This window comes from Sycon ciliatum, chromosome 1 (genome assembly GCF_964019385.1).
Source record: "Sycon ciliatum chromosome 1, ocSycCili1.1, whole genome shotgun sequence".
NCBI lineage: Eukaryota > Metazoa > Porifera > Calcarea > Leucosolenida > Sycettidae > Sycon > Sycon ciliatum.
Window position 1 is genome coordinate 41,339,800 of NC_088643.1, and position 20,836 is coordinate 41,360,635.

The 20,836-nt window shown below is 46.5% G+C and overlaps 2 protein-coding genes across 6 annotated transcripts; one reads left to right on the plus strand and one right to left on the minus strand.

Moving 5' to 3' along the window:
* Positions 1–584: 584 nt before the first annotated feature.
* Positions 585–17,335, minus strand: LOC135826331 (E3 ubiquitin-protein ligase RNF25-like). Of its 5 annotated transcripts, none has more exons than XM_065338956.1 (10): positions 16,855–17,335; positions 13,831–13,902; positions 12,691–12,796; positions 11,332–11,399; positions 9,947–10,016; positions 9,177–9,245; positions 5,424–5,585; positions 5,121–5,219; positions 4,317–4,463; positions 585–2,524 (listed from the first exon to the last, which is right to left on the minus strand). In XM_065338956.1, the coding sequence occupies exons 1-10, from the start codon at positions 16,914–16,916 to the stop codon at positions 1,256–1,258; spliced, it is 2,124 nt and encodes a 707-aa protein (XP_065195028.1). In that variant the 5' UTR covers positions 16,917–17,335; the 3' UTR covers positions 585–1,255. The 5 variants fall into 5 exon arrangements, with proteins under 5 accessions (XP_065195028.1, XP_065195022.1, XP_065195034.1 ...); XM_065338950.1 differs by having other exon boundaries at positions 9,177–9,248; XM_065338962.1 differs by lacking the exon at positions 16,855–17,335 and adding an exon at positions 14,254–14,349 and having other exon boundaries at positions 9,177–9,248.
* Positions 17,336–17,645: 310 nt separating this feature from the next.
* LOC135806995 (dolichol phosphate-mannose biosynthesis regulatory protein-like) lies at positions 17,646–19,617 on the plus strand. Its single transcript, XM_065321096.1, has 4 exons — positions 17,646–17,818; positions 17,899–17,988; positions 18,863–18,965; positions 19,341–19,617. The coding sequence occupies exons 1-4, from the start codon at positions 17,816–17,818 to the stop codon at positions 19,403–19,405; spliced, it is 261 nt and encodes an 86-aa protein (XP_065177168.1). The 5' UTR covers positions 17,646–17,815; the 3' UTR covers positions 19,406–19,617.
* The last annotated feature ends 1,219 nt before the right edge of the window (positions 19,618–20,836 follow it).

A 20,836-nucleotide genomic window follows, 5' to 3' on the forward strand; every position in this document is an offset into this window, starting at 1 on the left:
CGTTGCCATGGACAAATGCGAAAAATATTTCAAAAAGTCCTACGGAGGACCCAACGTAGGAAAGAGCTTTCCTACGGAAATCCGTAGGGAGATTTACGTATGAAAGCTGCCCTCGCTTCCCGGCGCGTACGACATACGGATTTTCATACGTAATTACGTAGAGCGAAACCTCCCTAATATCACAGCAAACGTGTGATTTTTTAATCTACTGGTGTGCACGAGAATGGTGTTGGATCGGTGAATTTATGCAATGCAATGTGAAGACGGAACGAACGTAAACGTGTCGTTCTTCCTGCAAACGGCGTTTTTCGAGTATCGGCCTAAAACGCTCAGGTCAATCTGTGTTCATGACGGGTTGAAAACTCTCATGTAAACGCAGCTTGAAGTAGCCTTGACGAGGCCACAAAAGAAAAGAAAATCACACATGTAAATCGAGTCGGGATGCGCAGTCTACTCTCGAGAACTCAACAATAAGTCGCACACTCTGTTCTGCATAGAATGATGCCGCATTGCGGCTGCTAAGAGGACTACCCGGTATACGCAGATAAGGTGCGAGTCAATCACACCGTAACACGCCTGGGAACTGATAGGCATTATCTAGATTTACTCAATAGAACCAGGGACTAGTACAATACCATAGTGTACTACTCCCTGAATAGAACCATAAATAAGTGTCCGTGTAATTTTGAAGTATTACGAGAACTACACAGTAAGAGTCAGATTTGGGAAATTCGAAACTGTCATGAAATAGAATCATCTCTATGACGACTGCCTTGTGTAAGACACAGCTACTGTACTCGGTGAATGATGACCAGCACAGACAAGAGAACCAGATAACACTGGGGAGAAAATTACCAACAACTCCACGACAATCAGACACTAAAAAAAGAAAGACAGAAAAAGCTGGTCAGAGGCCGAGGACTTACTCAATAGAACCATAAATAAGTGTCCATGTTTGAAGTATGCGAGACCTTGAAAGTAAGAGTCAGATTTGGGAAATTCTAAACTGTCATGAAATAGAATCATCTCTATGATGGCAGTCTTGTGTAAGACACAGCTACTGTACTGGGTCAATGATGACCAGCACAGACAAGAGAACCAGATAACACTGGTCACAGGCAGCTAACTGGTCTGACCACCATCTCCGAGCACAACTCATCGATAACAGGATCATAGAGTTGGAATTCCACATTGAATTCCACATTGAATTCCACATTGCTAACACCACCACCAGTCTAATACTGCAGGAGGTCTCTTACGTGAAACCAGGAGGAGGTCGAACACATTTCCTCCGTTCATTAGTAGGTGGGACACTATCTGATGACGGTGGTACAGCTTTCGCTGCCGTTGTTGGCGATCTGTCAGGAGAGCATGCGGGGGATGCCTTCTGGCTAGGCCTCTGTTTCTCTTCAGCTTTCGTCTTAGCCGTACTGGTATCCTTCCTGTCAACGCCGTTAGTAAATTCAGCCGACTTGCCTGGTCTGTGTCGATGGCGCTGTCGTCTAGATCTCTCAGGAGCAGCACCAGCAGCAGGAGGAGTAGCAGACTTGCTGGTGTGAGCAGCAGCAGTGTCCTCTCTCGACTCTCCCACAGCAGCAGCAACGGCAGACTGCTTACCAGTACCCGGTGCAGCATGTTGACTTGCTTCAGCACTTCCAGAGTCGTGCATGCCCGCGCCATCAGTAGTTCTGTCAGGTTTTCCAGATTCTTTCACTGGCATACCATCTTTCCTGAGCGGACCAGAAGCAGAAACACCTCTGTCGCAGTCATCCCGGTGATCGCGCTCACTGCCAGTTCGCCGTTCACATCGCACACCACCAGCAGATTGCCTGCTACCGTGCTGCTGCTGCTGCCTACTGTGCTGAGAGTTAGCCGATCTGTTGGGAATCGAGGGACTACCACCCCCACTCTTCTTACCGCTGTCAGAGTGGAGCGACGTTTCTGATTGTGCATGTTCTCTGTCTGGTCCGCTACCGCCACCGCCTCCACCTCTCCCTGAGTTACGGTCACGGGCTCCTCCGCGACCATGCCGACCACCGCCTCGACCACCACGTTCACTCCCATGGTTACCACCTCGGCCACTATGGCCACTACCACCACCACCACCACGACCACCACCATAACCGCCGCTACCACGACCACCTCTTCGATGATGGGGATCATCGTTGTGTCGATCACAATCTGCGACACTTCGATTCCCTTTGGATTGACCCGATTGCTCTTTCTCTGGTCGTTTCCCCCGAGGTTTACTGTGATGAGCAGGAGCCTGTTGCTGGCGAGTAGGAGGCACATCTACTGTTGTTGCTGGTTCGCCCGCTGACACATCACAACGCTCTCCACTATCCACTGTATCAACACTCTGGATGTCTGTTGCTGCTGTGGTTGACTGCACAGAGGATGTGGTGAGATTGGGGCTACTGCTTCTGCTACCATTGCCGGGCGTTGAAACAGCTGATCCCCCTGGACACTGCAGGCTATCACCACCTTTGCTACTGTCCTGCTGCTGTTGGTCAGTGGATGATGTCTGAAAGCAAAATAGAAGACAAACATACGATCAACACCTGGATATGGACAACAATTAGGGAGAGAGAATGTTGTGTGCAGATAGAGTCATAGCATCAATGCAGATAACACAGGACAATAGTACACGAGATGACGTGCGCTTCGAACATCCACCATTCCAGTATGCGATCCTTGGTCTAGGCAGGTCGTGATCGTAGCTTTGACTTGCCGATCCCAAATGCGGCTGAGATCAGCGACGCCAGGCGTGAGCGTGAATAAATCGACCCTGCCCCATGGAGCGACCTGAACAGAGGGCCCGGGAGCGAACAGAAACCCACATCGTTTCACATTCCACTCGCCTATGCCATCTCCCTAGATACTACTACTACTACTAGTCCCTGGTAGATCATACACACTATCAACGTACAGTTTCAGAGTACAGTAGGTATCGGTTATAGCGTGGGTGTTTGAAAAACGACATTTGATTCGTATTGCCGATATTTCTTACACACAATAAATCACGTGTGACATATCATATGCGCGCACGTTTGGCATGTGGACACGTACACACGGATCAATCAGACTCGCGGTCGTGCTAGGCGACTGCGGAGCAGCGGATACGAGAGAAGTCGAAAGAAAGAGTCCGACTGGACAGAAAAAGTGATTCTCCAATGCTCCCTTGGACATAACTCTCTTTTTGTGTTGAATTATTGTATTGAGTATGCACAGAGCACAGAGCACAGATGTTATTACTACAGGCGATACACTTTGCGCTAATCTGGCATATTTTGCTACACAAAATCCATTCTTAGGGCCGATATATTCTACTATGCGATAATACTGCTTGTAAGAATAAATATACACATAAAATATGTGTTATGATTATGAAAAAAAGAGTGTTCATTCTTGCAAGCAGTATATTCTTGTATACGACCACACTATAACCGATACGCACTGTACATGTACATGACTTGTACTACAAGTATTAACAGTACAATGTACAGAATGAAGACATCACAAGTGTTGTTAGAGGTGTACAGTAAAACCTGTAATGGCGACCACTCGGATATGGCGACCACTTTTCCTTGTCACGGACGCATTCACATTCAAAACAGCTCGGATAAAGCGACCACTCGCTCAACGCGACCGACGACCACCCACCCGCGACCGCGTTGCACAGTGCTAGTACATGTACATGTAAATGTACGCATTGCATCGCAGCATGGTGCACCATGCATGCATGGTAGATCTACACATGGTGCATGCACGACACTTGACAGGTCTGAGCACCCCAGGCAAATGGGTCGTGCTAGAGTAGCATAGGTCACAGTAGCCTAGGTGTGTGCACTGTGATACACTGATCAAAATGATGTATCACATGTGGATATGGTCATGTGACCCACTGAACCTGGATAAGAAGACCACCTGGCCATGGCGACCACTTTTTCTCGTCCCTTGAGGGGTCGCCTTAGACAGGTTTCACTCTAACTCTACTACGGTTCTGGCAAGTGAAATGCAGACTGATGCGCACTTGCAATGCCAAAGGCCACTCGGCCATAAAGTCCTGATCAATCTATCTACTAGTAGCACAGAACACACACACACACACACACACACACACACACACACACACACACACACACACACGGTGACATCAAAATCGGCTCGTGACTCTGAAAGTGCAACATTGGCCTGGATTTCACTTGCCAAACTGTATTTGTAGTGGCAGTAACTACTTGTATGTGGATGGCAGGTGCGGAGGGGAGACAAAACCACATATTCTGGCCCTAGTGGTAGAGTGAAATAGTGGTTACCTGCACCATTGCTGCTAGATCGAACATTTGCACAGTGTTGTTCACGCTCTTGTCAATCTGGCCTCCCTTTGCTTCCTGTTGCTTCTTCAGCGCTTCCATCTCCACCTGTTGACGCCGTTGATCCTCCGATGGGCGGAAAACAAAATGCTGTAAAAAAAAGAAGATGAGAGCAGATGCAACTTTAGACAATGTACCTTGTAAAATAAATCTTTCACACACACACGTTCAGAAAACATGTGAGTACAGGTAAAACTTGGTTAAGACTGGGTCCGTGAGACAACTATTGTTTTCCAACCAAATTTAGTGAATGTACATGGATGACCCTGGTGTTAGAGACAACCTGTGTTGAAAGGCAGCGATATTCCGGTCCCATTGGTGGTCACTGCTACCAGGTCACACCCGTGCAACGCAAGTCTTCAAAGTCATATCATGCCTTTCGAATCGCATGCCCTTTAATTTAAAGGATACCGGACTAACGGTTATGTCAATAGCCATATACAGCACTACTTGAAGTACCTCTACTCCCCAGTGCAATAGCTGCCAGCAACCGGCAATTCAAAGCAGGAAAAAAGAGACAGATGCGTGCGTGCGCACGCTCGCGGGTGGGTGCAAGCATGAGAGAGAGAGAGAGAGAGAGAGAGAGAGAGAGTGTGTGTGTGTGTGTGTGTGTGTGTGTGTGTGTGTGTGTGTGTGTGTGTGTGTGTGTGTGAGAGTGCTCGCTCGGGTGGGTACATACTCATACAAGTGTGTGTATGCTGTTAGGGCACATGCCGTATACTAGTAGTAGTAATCAGTGTAAATTACCATGTCGTCAGCACCATACACCGCAGAGGTGTCGCTGGCCAGCTTTTGAATCTCTTCCGGTGTTACTGACAAGCATGTTCTGCACACTGGACATGGCATCTACACAGAGCATCATAAGGAAAACATCACCAGATCAGCCAGTCATCAGAAATAATATACTTCTGATTGAAGTACACCAAACAATGGCAATGAAAAAAGGCTATGATTCCAACCCCAGGTACAACTTCACACATAAGTCAAGAGGTACGCTTAGTTGCCCACACACCCACATAGAAAAGAATCACAAATACCGTAACATCATACCTTGTCACTATCTGTTGTATTGTCAGAAGCATGGCGGTAGGGAATTGCGTCCTCGTCCTCCGCCTTCTCCTTTAGCTGCCCCAGCCAGTGTTCACAATAGCCAGTCAGACAGGCAATGTGAAAGAAGTGATAGCAGATCGTCTTGAGGAACTTGTCACCCTCCTGTACGCATCGGCATATGGAGACACCACCAGCCCAGAGAGGGAATGACACAGCGACACACAGCGCACTTGATAAGAACAACGATTAATTTCAAGTGGCATTCAATTGACCGTAACTTTGGTGTCTCTCAATGGATTTGAGTGAAATTTCACCACACACTCCTGCCACTATGCTGGCCATCTGGACATGATTTAAAAGTTCTTGCGCCTCACTGACAGGCTTTCCAGGCCGGAAAAACTCAAAATTCCGGCATAGTGCTACGGTGTGCGAGCCACCCAGGAGCCCAAAAAATGCATTTACAATTTTTTTCACATTTTCTTGCCCATTCTGTCCGTGCGCGGGATCCAAACCTAAAAAAAGTCCAGAAGCAGCCATGGGTGGTGGGATAGGGCCCCTCAACGTGGCCCTGGAATCTGTCACAACGGCACGAGTGGGCGTTCTTTCACAGACTCCCACAGACCCAAGTCATTTTTTTAATTTTTTTAGGTTTAGCACGTGCTACGAGGTCGCACCTTTGATACAACATCCAGTGCTGGGACCTCCACGGCAAGCCATTTCCACAGCGCTGCACACCAAATCCAGGATACCCTAAAAAATCGGAAAAAACTACCACTCACGTTCCACTACTGCCCAGTACTGAATCCTACCTGACTTCTTGACACGACTCAAACTTGCCAAAGTCACTAAATCAACGTCAACTACAATAATCAAGCTACATATCTGCAACGTCACGAGGGTGCTGGTAAAAGTCGTGCAGCCCAATACATGGCTAAAAAACGTGATTTTTTGGACTTGGAGCAAAATTCTGCACACTTTCGCGTTTTCCATGATACGACAAGTTGCACACGGTCTGCCCAGATTCGAATACAGTGCTGCCAAAAAATGACAGCGTGCAACAAAAAATCTTTCCTTGCAAGGGCACATTTTCGGCCATAACTCTTGAACGGCTGGTCAGATCGAGACAAAAATTTCAGAGATTTTGCAGCTATTCATGCTCTTTCAACTGATGTAGCACTCGATATGAATTTAAAAATTCGATTTTTTAGGGAATTTCTGGGTACCGTATTTTTCGGAGTATAGTGCGCACTTTAGATGTGCTATTTTAGGCCCGAAATCGCAGGTGCGCACTATGCTCCGAATATGAAATGCATGTACTTCAATGAAGATTGAAGTGCGCACCCCCAATGAAGATTGGGGGTGCGCGTTATACAAAGGTGCGCACTATACTCCGGAAAATACGGTAGTCTGCTACGAGTGCTACTGTCAATAGACCGATCCCCTTACTATACTGGGTTCGAGCACGGGGGCAACCTTTTAAGTTTTTGAACGTGACAGCATCCATGGCAGTGTGTTTCAATTTTGTTTTGTGGTTTGCGATGGCTTCGAACGGTGCTGAACCTCCTGCTGGTACAAGCAAAGAGTAAGTGAGACATGGACAGTGAAGCAGCTGCAGGATTTTTTGAAGGCGCAAGGGGGAAAGATCTCGGGCCGCAAACAGGACTTACTGAGGAGGTGATTTTGTTTTGTTTTCGAAATGTTTGAGTCGTGAATCGTGTTGTGAGATTTATTTGGCTACTGCAGACTGTATTCCTTTCCTCTCGAGCTCAGTGCAGAAGATACAGTTACCCGTTCTGCCATTTCTTCTCCAGGGCCATATTCTATGAAGGCAACCCTTATTCTCCTAAGTCACGATCGCGATCAGCAGGCTCTGCAGTCGAAAAATAGATTTCCCAACGTCTGGTCGGACCTCAGACACATCTGATTTGCCTGCTGTTACAACAGCAGCCATACTTGGACACCTGGCGAAGATGGGAAAGCCTACGGGTGGCAGCGACAGAGAGGAGTTGATCCTCTCGCAGAAGACACTGCGGAGAGGCCACCATTTTTTCTTTGGAGGCTACATACACGACGTGACCATATGTCGCAGTGGCGATCAGTGCTCTGTGAAGTCTAGGTGCTCGGCATCCCAGAGGAAGAATACAAAGTATGACCAGCGTGTGGTGTTCGTGGAGCGGTGTGAAGACCTAGAAAAGGATAGTGAAGACATGTGGGAGGTGTGCATGGTGTTGGAAACACCGTGTGCTGGACGCCCGGCTGGTGGTGATGGTGGTCTTTGCCAGCACGTGTCCGCGCTGCTTCTGGTACTTGAACATCTCTCGCCCAGGAAGACATATGACGTGCTCCCTGGTCCTCAGTCGGTGACTTCCCAGTCACAGCAATGGGGCATTCGTTCCAGAAACGTTACACCAGAGCCAGTGATGGGGATGACGTTTAAAAAGCCTAAGCTTCCCAGTGATCGCAAGCGCAGGGCAGTGGATTGCTCCCTCTTCGAAGCACGAGGGCCAAAGCTCCGCTCTCTGCAGCAAGGTGTGCGCGATCTGTAGAGTTATTTTGAACCTGTGTATATCCCCCCCCCCCCCCCTCCCTCCCTCCGGCTCAGGGAGACTGTATGACTGTTCATCAAAGTAAACTATTTTCTGGTATATTTAATGTGAGAAGGGCTGCTCACGCTCAAGAAGATATAGTTTTTTTTAATATCTATACCTTCCTAAGATGTAGTCTATGGTCCGATATTGATGATTGGAGATCTAAGATAGCAACGGCAGTGAATTCAAAATGCCTCATAGTTGGGTCTAGTGCGTGAAGGCTGCTGGTTACTGTGTCTTACTTGTGCTTTTCTTTTGTCAGATTCTGCAGCCTCCATCGATACACTTCGATCCCAGCCAATTAACTTCACACTGAAGACTATCCTACCAAAAGCATTTGGCGCCTCGTGGCAGTTCATTGTCCTACCAGTTGAAGAGAGACCCTCGAATGCCACCAGCACAGTCTGCTTCTTCCCCACCGGTTTCATCGTTTCCTCCCCTCCCACTTTGCCAGCCTACTCCACATCATCTCTTCGACCAGAGTGGACTCTGCCCCTGGATAGATGCTCCTCTATGGAGCAAAGAATAGTTGGCCAGTCTTCGAACCCGCTATGGAAGGAGCTCCATAGCCGCACCATCACAGCCTCGCACTTTTAAAACTTGTTGTTCGGCGACAGTGTGGCTTTTACACGTTCCTTGAGTCAATACTTGACCCGCGCCCAGTTTGGACTGTGTCCGAGGAGGGAAACACGGAAAGATGCATGAGGATGTGGCACTCAAAGCTTACTGTACGCAGAAGGAAGGGGATGGCAACCCTGGTGTGCTGCGGAAAGCTGGCACTGTCCTCCATCCTCAGTTCCAGTTTATTGGAGCATCTCCAGACGGCATTGTAACTTGTAAGGGACCCATTCTCCACTCCAGAGTACGGCCTTGTAGAGGTGCAATGTCCATATTCTGCTCAGGCAAAGAACCAGACCCCCTTGCTCGAACCCAGACAATAATAAGGAGATCAGTCTATTGGCTACACAACATGCATATACAGCAGCGGTGACCATCAAAATTTGACCCAGTTTTACTGGGATTAGTTTCTGTGTACTCACGTATATATCTACCTTTCAATATGTAGTCTAATACATGTACTATGCGGTACTATTCGGTACTTACTCAGTTACTGGGCTCTACACAAGAATTAAAAGTAGCATGACATGTTACAACTGTCCTTTACCTCAAAGTCGACTCTGCAAATCGGGCACACTCCTGTGGGGCGATTGTTATCGCTCAGGCTCTCCCTCGCCTTCTATGGCATAGTACAGAGTGGAACACAGAAAAGATATCCAACGAGAGTGCAATTTTAAAGCAGCTATGGAGACGGCCGAGGAATGACAGCATAGGCCAGCTACACTAACATCAGGCACTGAAGAACAACATCCAGGCTATGAAGTTACAACAATTTAGAACGTGCCAGGCTGGAGGCAAAGATTTAGAAACACCAGTGTGTGTGTTTCCATGTAACACTGCATGCACAGTGCACCTATGCAGTAACTGTGTGAATGTACAAACGCAGAATAAGAACGAAGATGCTGGAGTCTCGAAACATAAGAGCATCGCTTTCCTGGAGTCCGTTCTCAGGCGCCCAATAGTGCTGTAGTGAGACCGGCATGGGACAACTTTCTATGGCAGTATGTTGGTGGCATCATGCACATTCTGCAGACATGCTCTCACACCCAGTGACAGCCCACGTACCATCAGGGGAATTCCCCAGCTGCATTAATCCAGCACTGTAACACAAGTATGCACTGGAGCCAATCCCAACCGGTCTGCAAAAACACCCACATCAATATTCAATAACCTGCTTGTTTGACACCCACACCTCCACATATCCACACCCATACAGTACACAACCTCACTTACACACCCACACACTTACACACTCACATACCACACACCCACACACTTACACACCCACACCTACACACAAGACAAACGCCGGCTTACTTCAATGAGGCTGTGCAAGTAAATTTTACCAGTGTGTTCACCGGCACTCGTGCGCATTTCAGCCAGAATCCTGAACAGACACAGTCACATGCACGCACAATCACACATCCAAGACCACAGTCATGAACACCTTGGAAACCGCCAACTACATGAAACCTTTTCACATGATTAACCCTTTATTACCGGCCTGCAGTAATATCTTCATAACTCCACTGTTTCTTGTGCAAATTCAACAATCGAAGGGTCTATTTGGTAGCGGAAACTCCAAGCTATCCAATGCAACAATCGCCGAAGAGATACGATGGCGGACACCAAAGATATCGCGCGCCGTATTCTTACCTCGGCAAATTCAAATTTTTGATCGATCACTTCTCCACTTTGGGGGGATCCCTTTTCGTGTGCTCTTTGAGCGATTAGTCGACTGAGCACATGATAATGACGTAGTTGGCTGAGGTTTGAATCGTCTCAAACAAATTTGAGCGTTCTACAATGAAGGAGAGTGGCATGGCGTTGATGGGATGAATTTGCTTGCATATCAGGCTTGGAGACGACTTTGCTGTGTTACCGCGCCTGGAATTGTGGCGACTGGATAGTGGAGCTTGGTACCCTGGCGTTGCTCTCGCCAAGAGCTTTCCAACGAGCCCTAGATTGTGAAAATCAAGCGAAGGAGACCAAAGTTATGACCTGGTGAAGTTGGAAATTGTGCTGACATTCGTAATTCTGGTGCATGCTGTGCTAGTAATCCGGTAAAAAAGGCAAATGCTCGAATCCAAACTACGACTCACACTAGCTGCACTATAGATGCATGAGGGCTTTCAGAATGGCACGGCCATGTTGATATCAAGTTGAAAATTACAGTTTTAGTGCACGGGATACGGTAGTGTTTCCGAGCCACGGTCACCGACAAAACACACAAGAGTACACGCTGACTCAACCTCAACTCACCGACAGAACACACAAGAGTACACGCTGACTCAACCTCAACTCACCGACAGAACACACAAGAGTACACGCTGACTCAACCTCAACTCACCGACAAAACACACAAGAGTACACACTGACTCAACCTCAACTCACCGACAAAACACACAAGAGTACACGCTGACTCAACATCAACTCACCGACAAAACACACAAGAGTACACGCTGACTCAACATCAACTCACCGACAAAACACACAAGAGTACACGCTGACTCAACCTCAACTCACCGACAGAACACACAAGAGTACACGCTGACTCAACATCAACTCACCGACAAAACACACAAGAGTACACGCTGACTCAACCTCAACTCACCGACAGAACACACAAGAGTACACGCTGACTGAACGTCAACTCACCGACAAAACACACAAGCGTACACGCTGACTCAACCTCAACTCACCTTTCCACATGCTCCTCACTCAAACCACGCGGGCAGCGGACAGACACAGAGGGCGGTGAAGACGGATACTGGAGAAAAAAAGTAGACCAGAGGGCATGTTGATCAGGTAATGAAAAAAAAGAGTTGAAGAAAGTAAAGTGCATAGAACAAATCAATCACATAGTTTAAGGAGATTAACCCTTTCCGTGCTGACCCCTTTTACTACAGCAAACTGCCTTCCAGCGCACTGACTCTCCTGGTGTCGTTTTCGCGCACAGGTCCGGACAAATTTTTCTCTCAATTCAGTTCACCTGGATGGATTTTCCCTATCCTGGGCTTGTTGGAAAGATCAGGACCAAGCGAATCCATCCTGGTAGCTCTCATCTCAATATGCACGGCGGTGCAACTTCGATGTCCACTCGAAACTACTTCACGATGCCTCGGAAAGGCACAGCAACTCGATTTCACATTCTTTTTCGGTTTCTTGTTCCAGTTCAGCCGATTTTCACTATTCAAACTGCGCTGCAAAGCTGAGATCCACGTGCTTCCGCTGGTGTCTATTACTCATGCGCTGTGCCAAGGGAAATCCCCTGGCACGCAACAGAAAACTGCGAATGCATGAACAAAAAAATTCACGATCGCTCAGTGCCGTGAATTCCGTGTTCACACCGTCGCAGCTCCGTCAATCTTTTTCCCATCGCGAAGAACTTTATATTTATGTTGCTGGAAAACTGAGCTCAATACCTTTCCAACGGTGTATCTATTGTCGCGATAGACTTATTTTTGACGGAGTTACGAAAGTTTGTATACTGATCTATGCACTGCGATGTACTGCGCAAATCTCATGACGTCTATAGACGTCATTAGTCGTTTGGCGTACAGCGCACATGACGTCTATAGACGTCATTAGCACGGAAAGGGTTAATGAAAGTGAACATTTCGTGGTTCTTTGAAGTCCCATTACAAACCTAACATATCGTATATTCTCTATTCTAAGCGCCGTGCTTCTATTTCAACACACCTCTAATCCGCGCTTATACTGGAGACCGTGCTTATATTGGAGACCGTGCTTATATCTTTTCAATCAATAACTCCATACAGAGCAAGAAGAAATACATGCTAGTAGATATCATGCATGCAACACTGATTTCCACCGAGATCATGCTAATAATGGAGACTGTGCTTACTTCACTGTATAATGTTTCGAAGAGTGCTCACAGTGTGCTAGTATTAGAGACTTCGCTTGTAATGGAGACCTGTGCTTATAATAGAGAATATACGGTACGTCTGGTCAGTGATCATGGCCTCACTGCATGGGACCAATCCGAATAGAACACCACCGCCACCACCACCACGAAGACACAGTTGTCTAATCCTTACATTTTCTGGCAGGTCTATTACAAGCACCATGCTGACGTAGCATTCATCCACACACTCTCCAACACTGGGCTTCAGCAGCAAGGAAAACCCGGATACATTCCCACCGCTGGAAGTAACAGAGATCAAAGATAATAATAAAAGCAATGGGTTTCACAACAATCCAGCAAATACCATAAAACAGAACTTAGGTACTTGAAGTAGAAGGCGCAGGATTCTACAAGTAACATAGCAGCATGCCTGGTAAAGACGGACGGTAAAACCTGCCGTAGGGACATGCCTCTCAACACAGAACACCCCACAGTGAGGACACATTCACTCAGTCTTGACTGCTCCCAATCAAGTTGAAATGGATTCTGGAAACAGGAGACCATCTACAGGAATGATCGTTTGGTGCCATGGTTCAATATACATGTACCAGTCCCACCATTGCCACTGCAAACAGCCGCCACCACCACCACCACCACCACCGCCCACTAGTACCTTATACGCTGCAGTGAATCCTCTGTGCAATGAAGAAAGTTGGCTCCTATGGTGTCCCTAATCGTGAGGTCCCATTGCAGTTGCCTATGCAAAACTATGGTACGTGCATAAAATAGGTTTTCGCACACAACAGAGCTGGGAACGAGGGCTTTGCTTTAGTTTGGACATACCGTAGTGTCATGTATTAAAGCCTGTCTCATATAGAAGTGAAAAAAGAAGAAGGACAAAATGTTACGAGTTATGACTAACTGTCCACCAAGTGTTGGAGCTAGGTGTCAGGTCGCCGAATGTCTCAGTACTCCTGGTCAGTTTCGTGCCATTTTGTCGCACTCGCTGACTGTAAGTTATAAGATCTGGTTACGTTGGTGGACAGTTAGTCATAACTCGTAACATGTTGTCCTTCTTCTTTTTTCACCATAATTTAATTGGCTTACCATCCGAGTTCATTTTGAAGTCTGTTTCGAATTCAAGCCTGCTTATCAATATACACTACTGGCACATAAGCCAGGTTTTAGTGTTGATATACACATAAATACCTGGTTTGAATAGAAGCCTGATGCAAGTAGAAGCCTAGCCCTGACATTGGCTTCTACAGGAATAAGCCCGGCTTTAATGCGCGACATTACGGTCCACTGATTAACAAATGGTACATGTAATCACCTTTCATCTCGTACAAGTTGAAGCTCATCACAGTAAATCGCTTCCAGCAACTGAAACTCCAGCTCGACAGCCCTGTGTCATGCACACATAGCATGTATAGCAAAGCCAAACACACAGAACACACAGCATGTATAGCAAAGCCAAACACACAGAACACACAGCATGTATAGCAAAGCCAAACACACAGAACACACAGCATGTATAGCAAAGCCAAACACACAGAACACACAGCATGTATAGCAAAGCCAAACACACAAAACTGATAAGGAGTTGAGAACATGATCATCAATATTGTTCAATCTAGAGTAGAGCATTGCAGTGACGTACAGTCAACTTCGCTTATAACGACACTCGGCGGGGCATCAAAAAGGTGTCCTTATTCGCGAAGTATCGTTATACCCGAAGTCTCATTTTATGTATTACAGTGGGATGGGACTTTGCTCTGGGCATGGAAACTCTGTCGTTATTCGCGAATTGTCGTTATATCCGCAGTCGTTATTGGCGAAGTTGACTGTACGTTAACAAGAACCGAAGAAATATCAAAGAGCATTCAAAGTACATGTAAGTGAAGTACAGTAAAACCTGGTTTAAGCGACCACCCCATGGTGCAAGCAAAAGCGGTTGTTAAAGCCAGGTGGCCTTTAGAACCAGGTCCCACAGAGTCTGTGTAGAACTGTCTGTGCATGGAAAACGGTCGTTAAGAGCAGGTGGTGGCTAAAACGAGAGGTTGCTTACACCAGCTTTTACTGTAACTACTTACGGTATTGAAGGGAAATGGAAAATAATTAGGAATTAAATTCGGATGGTGAGACAATGCAACAATCATGGAAAAGAGTAAGGACAATATGTAACGTGGTGATAACTCGTTACATACTTAGTTTAAGCAAACTCGGGCAGAGCGTATGCCTTTGTTTCTGGATGAGGATGCATTCACAGTTTGGTCTTTACTGGATGCTACATCCAAAAAGGACAACAAGACCATTTATGGAGCATTGCAATCTGCATTTGGAGGTGCCAAAGAAAAGTGTTACTACAAGTTCGTTCGTTGCCAGCTCCGAAGTGACGAGGGGAGGTGGACGTATTTCTGGTGGATTTACGTTGCTTGTTGGCAATGTTGGGCCAAAGTGGCCACACGGAGGTGAACCAGGATCCTGTTTTGAAACAGTGACTTCTGTCTGGTCAGCCTATGGAGTTTGCTGGGCAGATTCGCCTGCAAGATGCTGCGAGCGTACTGACTGTGGAACAATGTGCAGAGCAGGTCAAGGCATTGAGGTCAGCTCAAAAGGTCAATAGGTTACTTCATGGGTCTGTGTCTGCAGCAGCCAGGACTAAGCGGGACAGGCTGGGAGAGCCCTCCTTTAGGCCCTTGCGCGCACGTACATCAGAATCGTTAGAATCGGTCCGTGGCGCTGGAAGTGTACATCGGTCCAGACTACTCTTGCCAAACTATCATGATACATGCAGGGCATACTCCAACCTCATGAATAAAACAGCGCTGGGCGCTACGCGACCCTAAGTTAGTAACACTGCAGGCACTATTTATTGCACTCGACTCGAGCGCTGCGCTACTTTATTTATGAGGTCGAGTTTCTCTGCCCAGAACTGTAGAACAGTAGCGTGTCAGTTATCTGACACCCTCGGGACCGGGTGAATAATCCGGATACCTGAAGCTAAATTATCACCAATATATCGAGTCGATACATCTCAATGATTATTAATTTATTATACACTAGCAGCACCACCGGCCAGCGTTGCCTGGCCGAATGTGGCATGCGGGTGAAGCAAGTACGTGAACAGCACACGTGCTCAGCACGTGGTGGTGGCCAGACCGCTGAAGTCCTGGTGAGGGAGGTTCTTCATCGTTGGAAGGAGAAGGAGGGACGTCTGTTACGCCTTCAGGAGGCTGGTCAGGGTTGTCCATCACCTGGTGGCGGATGAAGCGGCTCAAAAAATTCATAAACTTATGAACAAATGTGCGATGCGCTCTTCACTGCAGATCAGATGCAGAGTGCAGTCAGTGCAGATCTTTTGTATCCTTTTGTTGCAGATGTTTCTATTTGCAGAGAACGGTTCACGTGGTCCGCAGCGCTTGTGCGGTTGTTGTTGTAGAAGTTTATTTAACGTCGCACCAGGCTGCTAGTAGTAGTGCTACCTATGCCTATGGCCTAGGCTAGGTGGCTACATGATTCGCACGCTTCGCGTGGTCAGTGCTTCTGCGCGCGGCTGCTACTGCTACTCGTACTGATCGTGTCTGTTACCACCTACACTGTTCGCACACTTCGCGTGCTCAGCACGTGGTGGTGGCTACACGATTCGCACGCTTCGCGTGCTCAGTGCTTCTGTGGCTGCTTCCGCTAGCTACACGATTCGCACGCTTCGTTCGCACGCTTCGCGTGCTCAGTGCTTCTGCGGCCGCTAGCTACACTGTGCTACACTGTTCGCACGCTTCGCGTGCTCAGGGCAGCGCTGCTCCGCAGCGCTTCAGCGTGACACAAAAACACACGTCACAGGTGCCTCTTCTTTATAAGGAGCGTGACACACACACACACACACACACAGACACACGTCACAGGTGCCTCTCTTTTATAAGTAAAGATGGTCGCACATGTCCATGTACCGTTATTTTGGCATTCTTTTCGTATCGGACACTCGTGTTTATTAATTTCGCACATCAATATGAACCCACTTTATAACAAGACAATGTTTAGGGTATCAAAACAGTTTGCATGGAACACACTGGAAAGCTTGAGCCGGCTACATGAACACCCTGTCGGATAACCCGCATGCCGGATGACCGACCGGCGGGTAAGTGACACGCTCCTGTACCTCCCCACATTAGGATCACTAATTTCCAACACGAAAAATATGTTTCAACTCAAATTATTTAATCATAGGTTGATGTTTCAACCCCCTCAACTTTTAATGAATAAAAAATTCTTTCATCGAAATGATGAGATTTGAAGCAACGCTTTCTGTGTGTACTGTACAACATGGTACAAGCAGCACTACAATGTAGGTTCTTACTCGGAGATGCTTTCTGAAGAGAGCTGCTGAGAATACTGTGCCTGGAAGTCCGAGGCGGCCATGCTGTTGCAGAGTGTGTGCAACCAAGCCTTCCAGAAACGTTTTATTCGTTTCTTTAAAAGGTCCACAAGTTCCACTGCTGCTCAGAAGGCAACCATCTCAAATTCTATTTCAGTTAGATACTAATGTAAAATCTTCTGAACTCGAGAAAATCCAAAGACATGGAGCTGGAAGAACCGGTGTCCTGTAGCAAGCCCTTCACACTCTGCATACAAGGCAAAACGTATGTACTGCCTGGTGTTCGGAAAGGACAAAGGCAGACTACAAATCGAACACAAACCTAGACCAAGTACAGTCAGTGTAGCCACAACTAGTAGACTAATCTGATAATAAGCACCACTCGAACTCAAGCATTCTTGATCTTGACTTTCATCTACATAGTATAGTGAAAAGGGCGTCAATATTTGAACCAGGCCGGGATCGATGACGATGAGGCCGTATAATCAGCAGCAAGAGTACAATCATAAACCTTTATGACTGTAGAGTCTACTCTTGATCTTGTCAGCAGGTAGTCCTACATGATGTATCGCCTCGATCGCGAGAGACCAAACAAAACTGCATGCATGTGAAATCAGTGAAAATAATTATTTTGACCACGCATGAATCATGCATGCAGTCACATAATCATTGTCATTGCATGCATGCAATGAGCCCAATGACGTGCTTGAACATGTGTAAAAAAACCTTCCTTTTGCACACACTGACGTCTTATCTGTTGTATCCTTTTCTTTTGGCTGCTGCTGAAAATTCAAAACGAAGTACTTTTGGCAAGGCATTTTGTCTTTTTGGTAGACGCAGTACCTTCCCCCCTTCACTGGGCTATAGGCTAGCAGTATTCTTCAATAAAAATTATTCGAGAAACTGCACCTCTCGTAAGAATCCTAGTTGTTGAGTTTCAATCATGGTACGTAGGTTTTGGCGTTGCTCAAGAAATGAGTTTGGTCGAGTTTTGAGCAAGTGGCATCTCAATTTCTTTGCTTTTAGGCAAGCGGAACGGATAAAGTATTTGGAATTGGCACAATTGCGTTGTCAATACTTATATTCGCGTACTATACCCTCTGGGTAATCGTTCTGGTAAGTTCGTGAGTCAGTGCTTCCTTGACTAGCGGTTAGTGGTACCTAATGTGTGTTATTAAAATATACGAAGGCACACAATGAAAACCTTAGCAAATTAATTCCGTTGTGACTCAGAGTTTCATGGCTGAACCAATCATCAGACAACATCGTTGTGTGCCTTTGTGTACGCCGCTCTGCCTGAATCAGGCATTGAGCACTCTTGCAGAACCAAAGCATATTGCCTCTGTGTTATTAAAATATACCGTAAAGTACCGCCAGAGCGCCCCGTCTCGCGAGAGCGCCCCACCTTGATTTTACAGCCAGAGAAAGGACAATCGTATGGCAGAGTGCAACGAAGTGTGTACGATGTGAGAATCTTAGTGTACTAAGGTCACACTTGGCAGGTTTTTGTGTGGAGCACGTGTCCGCTTGAAGGTACGGATTGACCGCAAAACGTGCAATATGTGTACAAGGTTCATGTCGTATGACCTACAGACAGCAGACCACCTTCACAATACGACCACGAAAGGATGAGATGGTGGAGCGCTCTGGAGGTACTTTACGGTAATAATAAAATAAATTCAATTTAGAATCTGCCCTACCGGATTTCTGGCGAGGACACCTACAAAACTGGGTCACCTTTCAGAGTAAATAATTTACCAAATGTCGGGACAAGTGGATTATAGGGAGTGTGGAGAAGGTGCATAGCTTGTCAAGATTCAACCCAACCCGGCAGCTGGCTTGTGCGTTTGCGCGCGCGCGCGCGTGTGTGTGTGCGCGTGTGTGTGTGTGTGCGCGCGCGCGTGGCATGTTGCAGTGTGCCATGACCTGCATAAAGCAAGCACCTCTCCAACACTTTTCCTTGTTTTGTTGTTCTTTCTTCCCGCTGCAGCCGTTCATGGAGCCCAATCATCAGATTGCGCAGTACTTTCTTCCATCTGTGTATGCTATCATCATACCACTAGTAGCAGGAGTTGCTTTGGTGGCAGTATTAGGTAATTACACTAGTACATGTATCTGCGTGCTGTATGTCATTGTATCACCCCGGCGCAATGCACTGACTGCCATGCCTAGCGTAACTTGCATCGGTTTTTAGCCTATCGGCAAGCCTAAAAGAGTTGATGTACACATGTGTGTGTGTGTGTGTGTGTGTGTGTGCACGTGTGTGCACGTGTGTATGTGTATGGCGCTAGTGGTATGTGTATGTGTGTTTAATAAACAGCATTTCCCCTAGAAGTTTCTAGCTGTGATTGATGGGCATGGTTCTGCTAGACCTGCAAGTGTAGTCTTGCTAAATGCTAGTGGAAAGTCAGCATCCAACATGCTTGTTATTTTAGCTACTTGTGTCTCCTTCTGTTTGTGTTTTACAGGTCTTATGATCGTGAAAGTTCTCATGGCACAGCGTGCTAAAGCTCTGAAGAAGAAAGCATCTTGAGATGTAATTGAAATAGGAATTAATCTGCTTGATGACCTTTCCGCTGTTTCTTCTGTGCTTTCTGATGCTGGTACTTAAAGTACTTGTCACAAATCTGCCGTCGCCTTTCCAGGTGGTTCGTAAATCTACCTCTTACAGACTTCATCGTAATTATAAATCCTGTCCCGGCTGGCCCGCCAACGTTCTTGACATAAACTTCAGATTTACGTATACATCTTAGTTGCTACATGTGCACATGTCGTCGCATTGCTCTTGTTGTTGGGGAGTGGTGACGGCGGCGGCTGTGGCATTCATATGATCATGCGTGTGTTTGTACAGCTATGCGTGGTGCGGTTATGCACCTGTTATGTGCTTCTGCAATCCTTTCATACCCGGCAAAAAGTGTGCAATACTGTAAAACCGGAAATTTCGGTGGTGTTTTATTTTCGGTAACTTCGGTACAGGTGCTTTTTACCTAAAATAAAACGCGACGTAAAATTCAACCATGCCATGCCACACTGTGTGCAAAATACATTTTTGGATCTGGAAAACGGGTTTACCGAAATTTTCACGGTACCGAATTGTTGATTTTGGGAAATACTGAAAATATTACACCACCGAAAATTCCCGGTTTTACAGTAACAGTACTGGATTGTAGTACTGTAAAACCGGGAAGTCTAACGACCAAAAAGTTAAACGTTTTTGTAATTTTGGCATGATCACGTGCAGAAAGTTTAACGATGGCTACCTGGCCACCCATGTGTATGCGCATCTTTACACAGACATTTAGCGATAACGTTTTTTTCCAATATTAACGAAAAATAATTGGTCGTTAAAACGTTAGACTTTGTGACTCGTTAGACTTTCCGGTTTTACAGTACTCCCTGGATCTGATTGCTTGTATATGGGCAGGCAGTGGAGTTTGGGCTCAAGAAGACTGTTCAGTGTTCATATGCTCTTCCTAACATCAGCTGCTGGAAGTTCATGACCGGCTGGACTGGGAGTCGTGTGGCTGACCCCTCAGATGATCTGCTGTTACCGGAGTGTATGTCCGTATGTTGCCTGACCTACGCTGGAAGGTCCACGGGTGGGGTGACCAAGACTGGGCAAGAGTAATGAGTACTACGTCTTGTATAAACTATGTACTACATGTACTGGTGCGTGACTCTTGATACTGTATCAGGGAGTGCATGTAATTGTAAAGACTACAATGAAGAAGTATAAAACTGTAATACAAGTCATACATGTATCTGTATTACAGTTTTATACTTCTCCCTGGTTAGTGGAGGTCATGGTATCAATCAGGGATGGAAGTGCTACAAAGTAGATCTGCAATGCTATAACAATAATCATCGTCACTGACATCAGGCCATGCATGCAGGGTACGTAGATCTACGGGTGGAAGTAATTGTAATTTTAATTGCAGTAAAATTATTAAAATTATTTTACTGC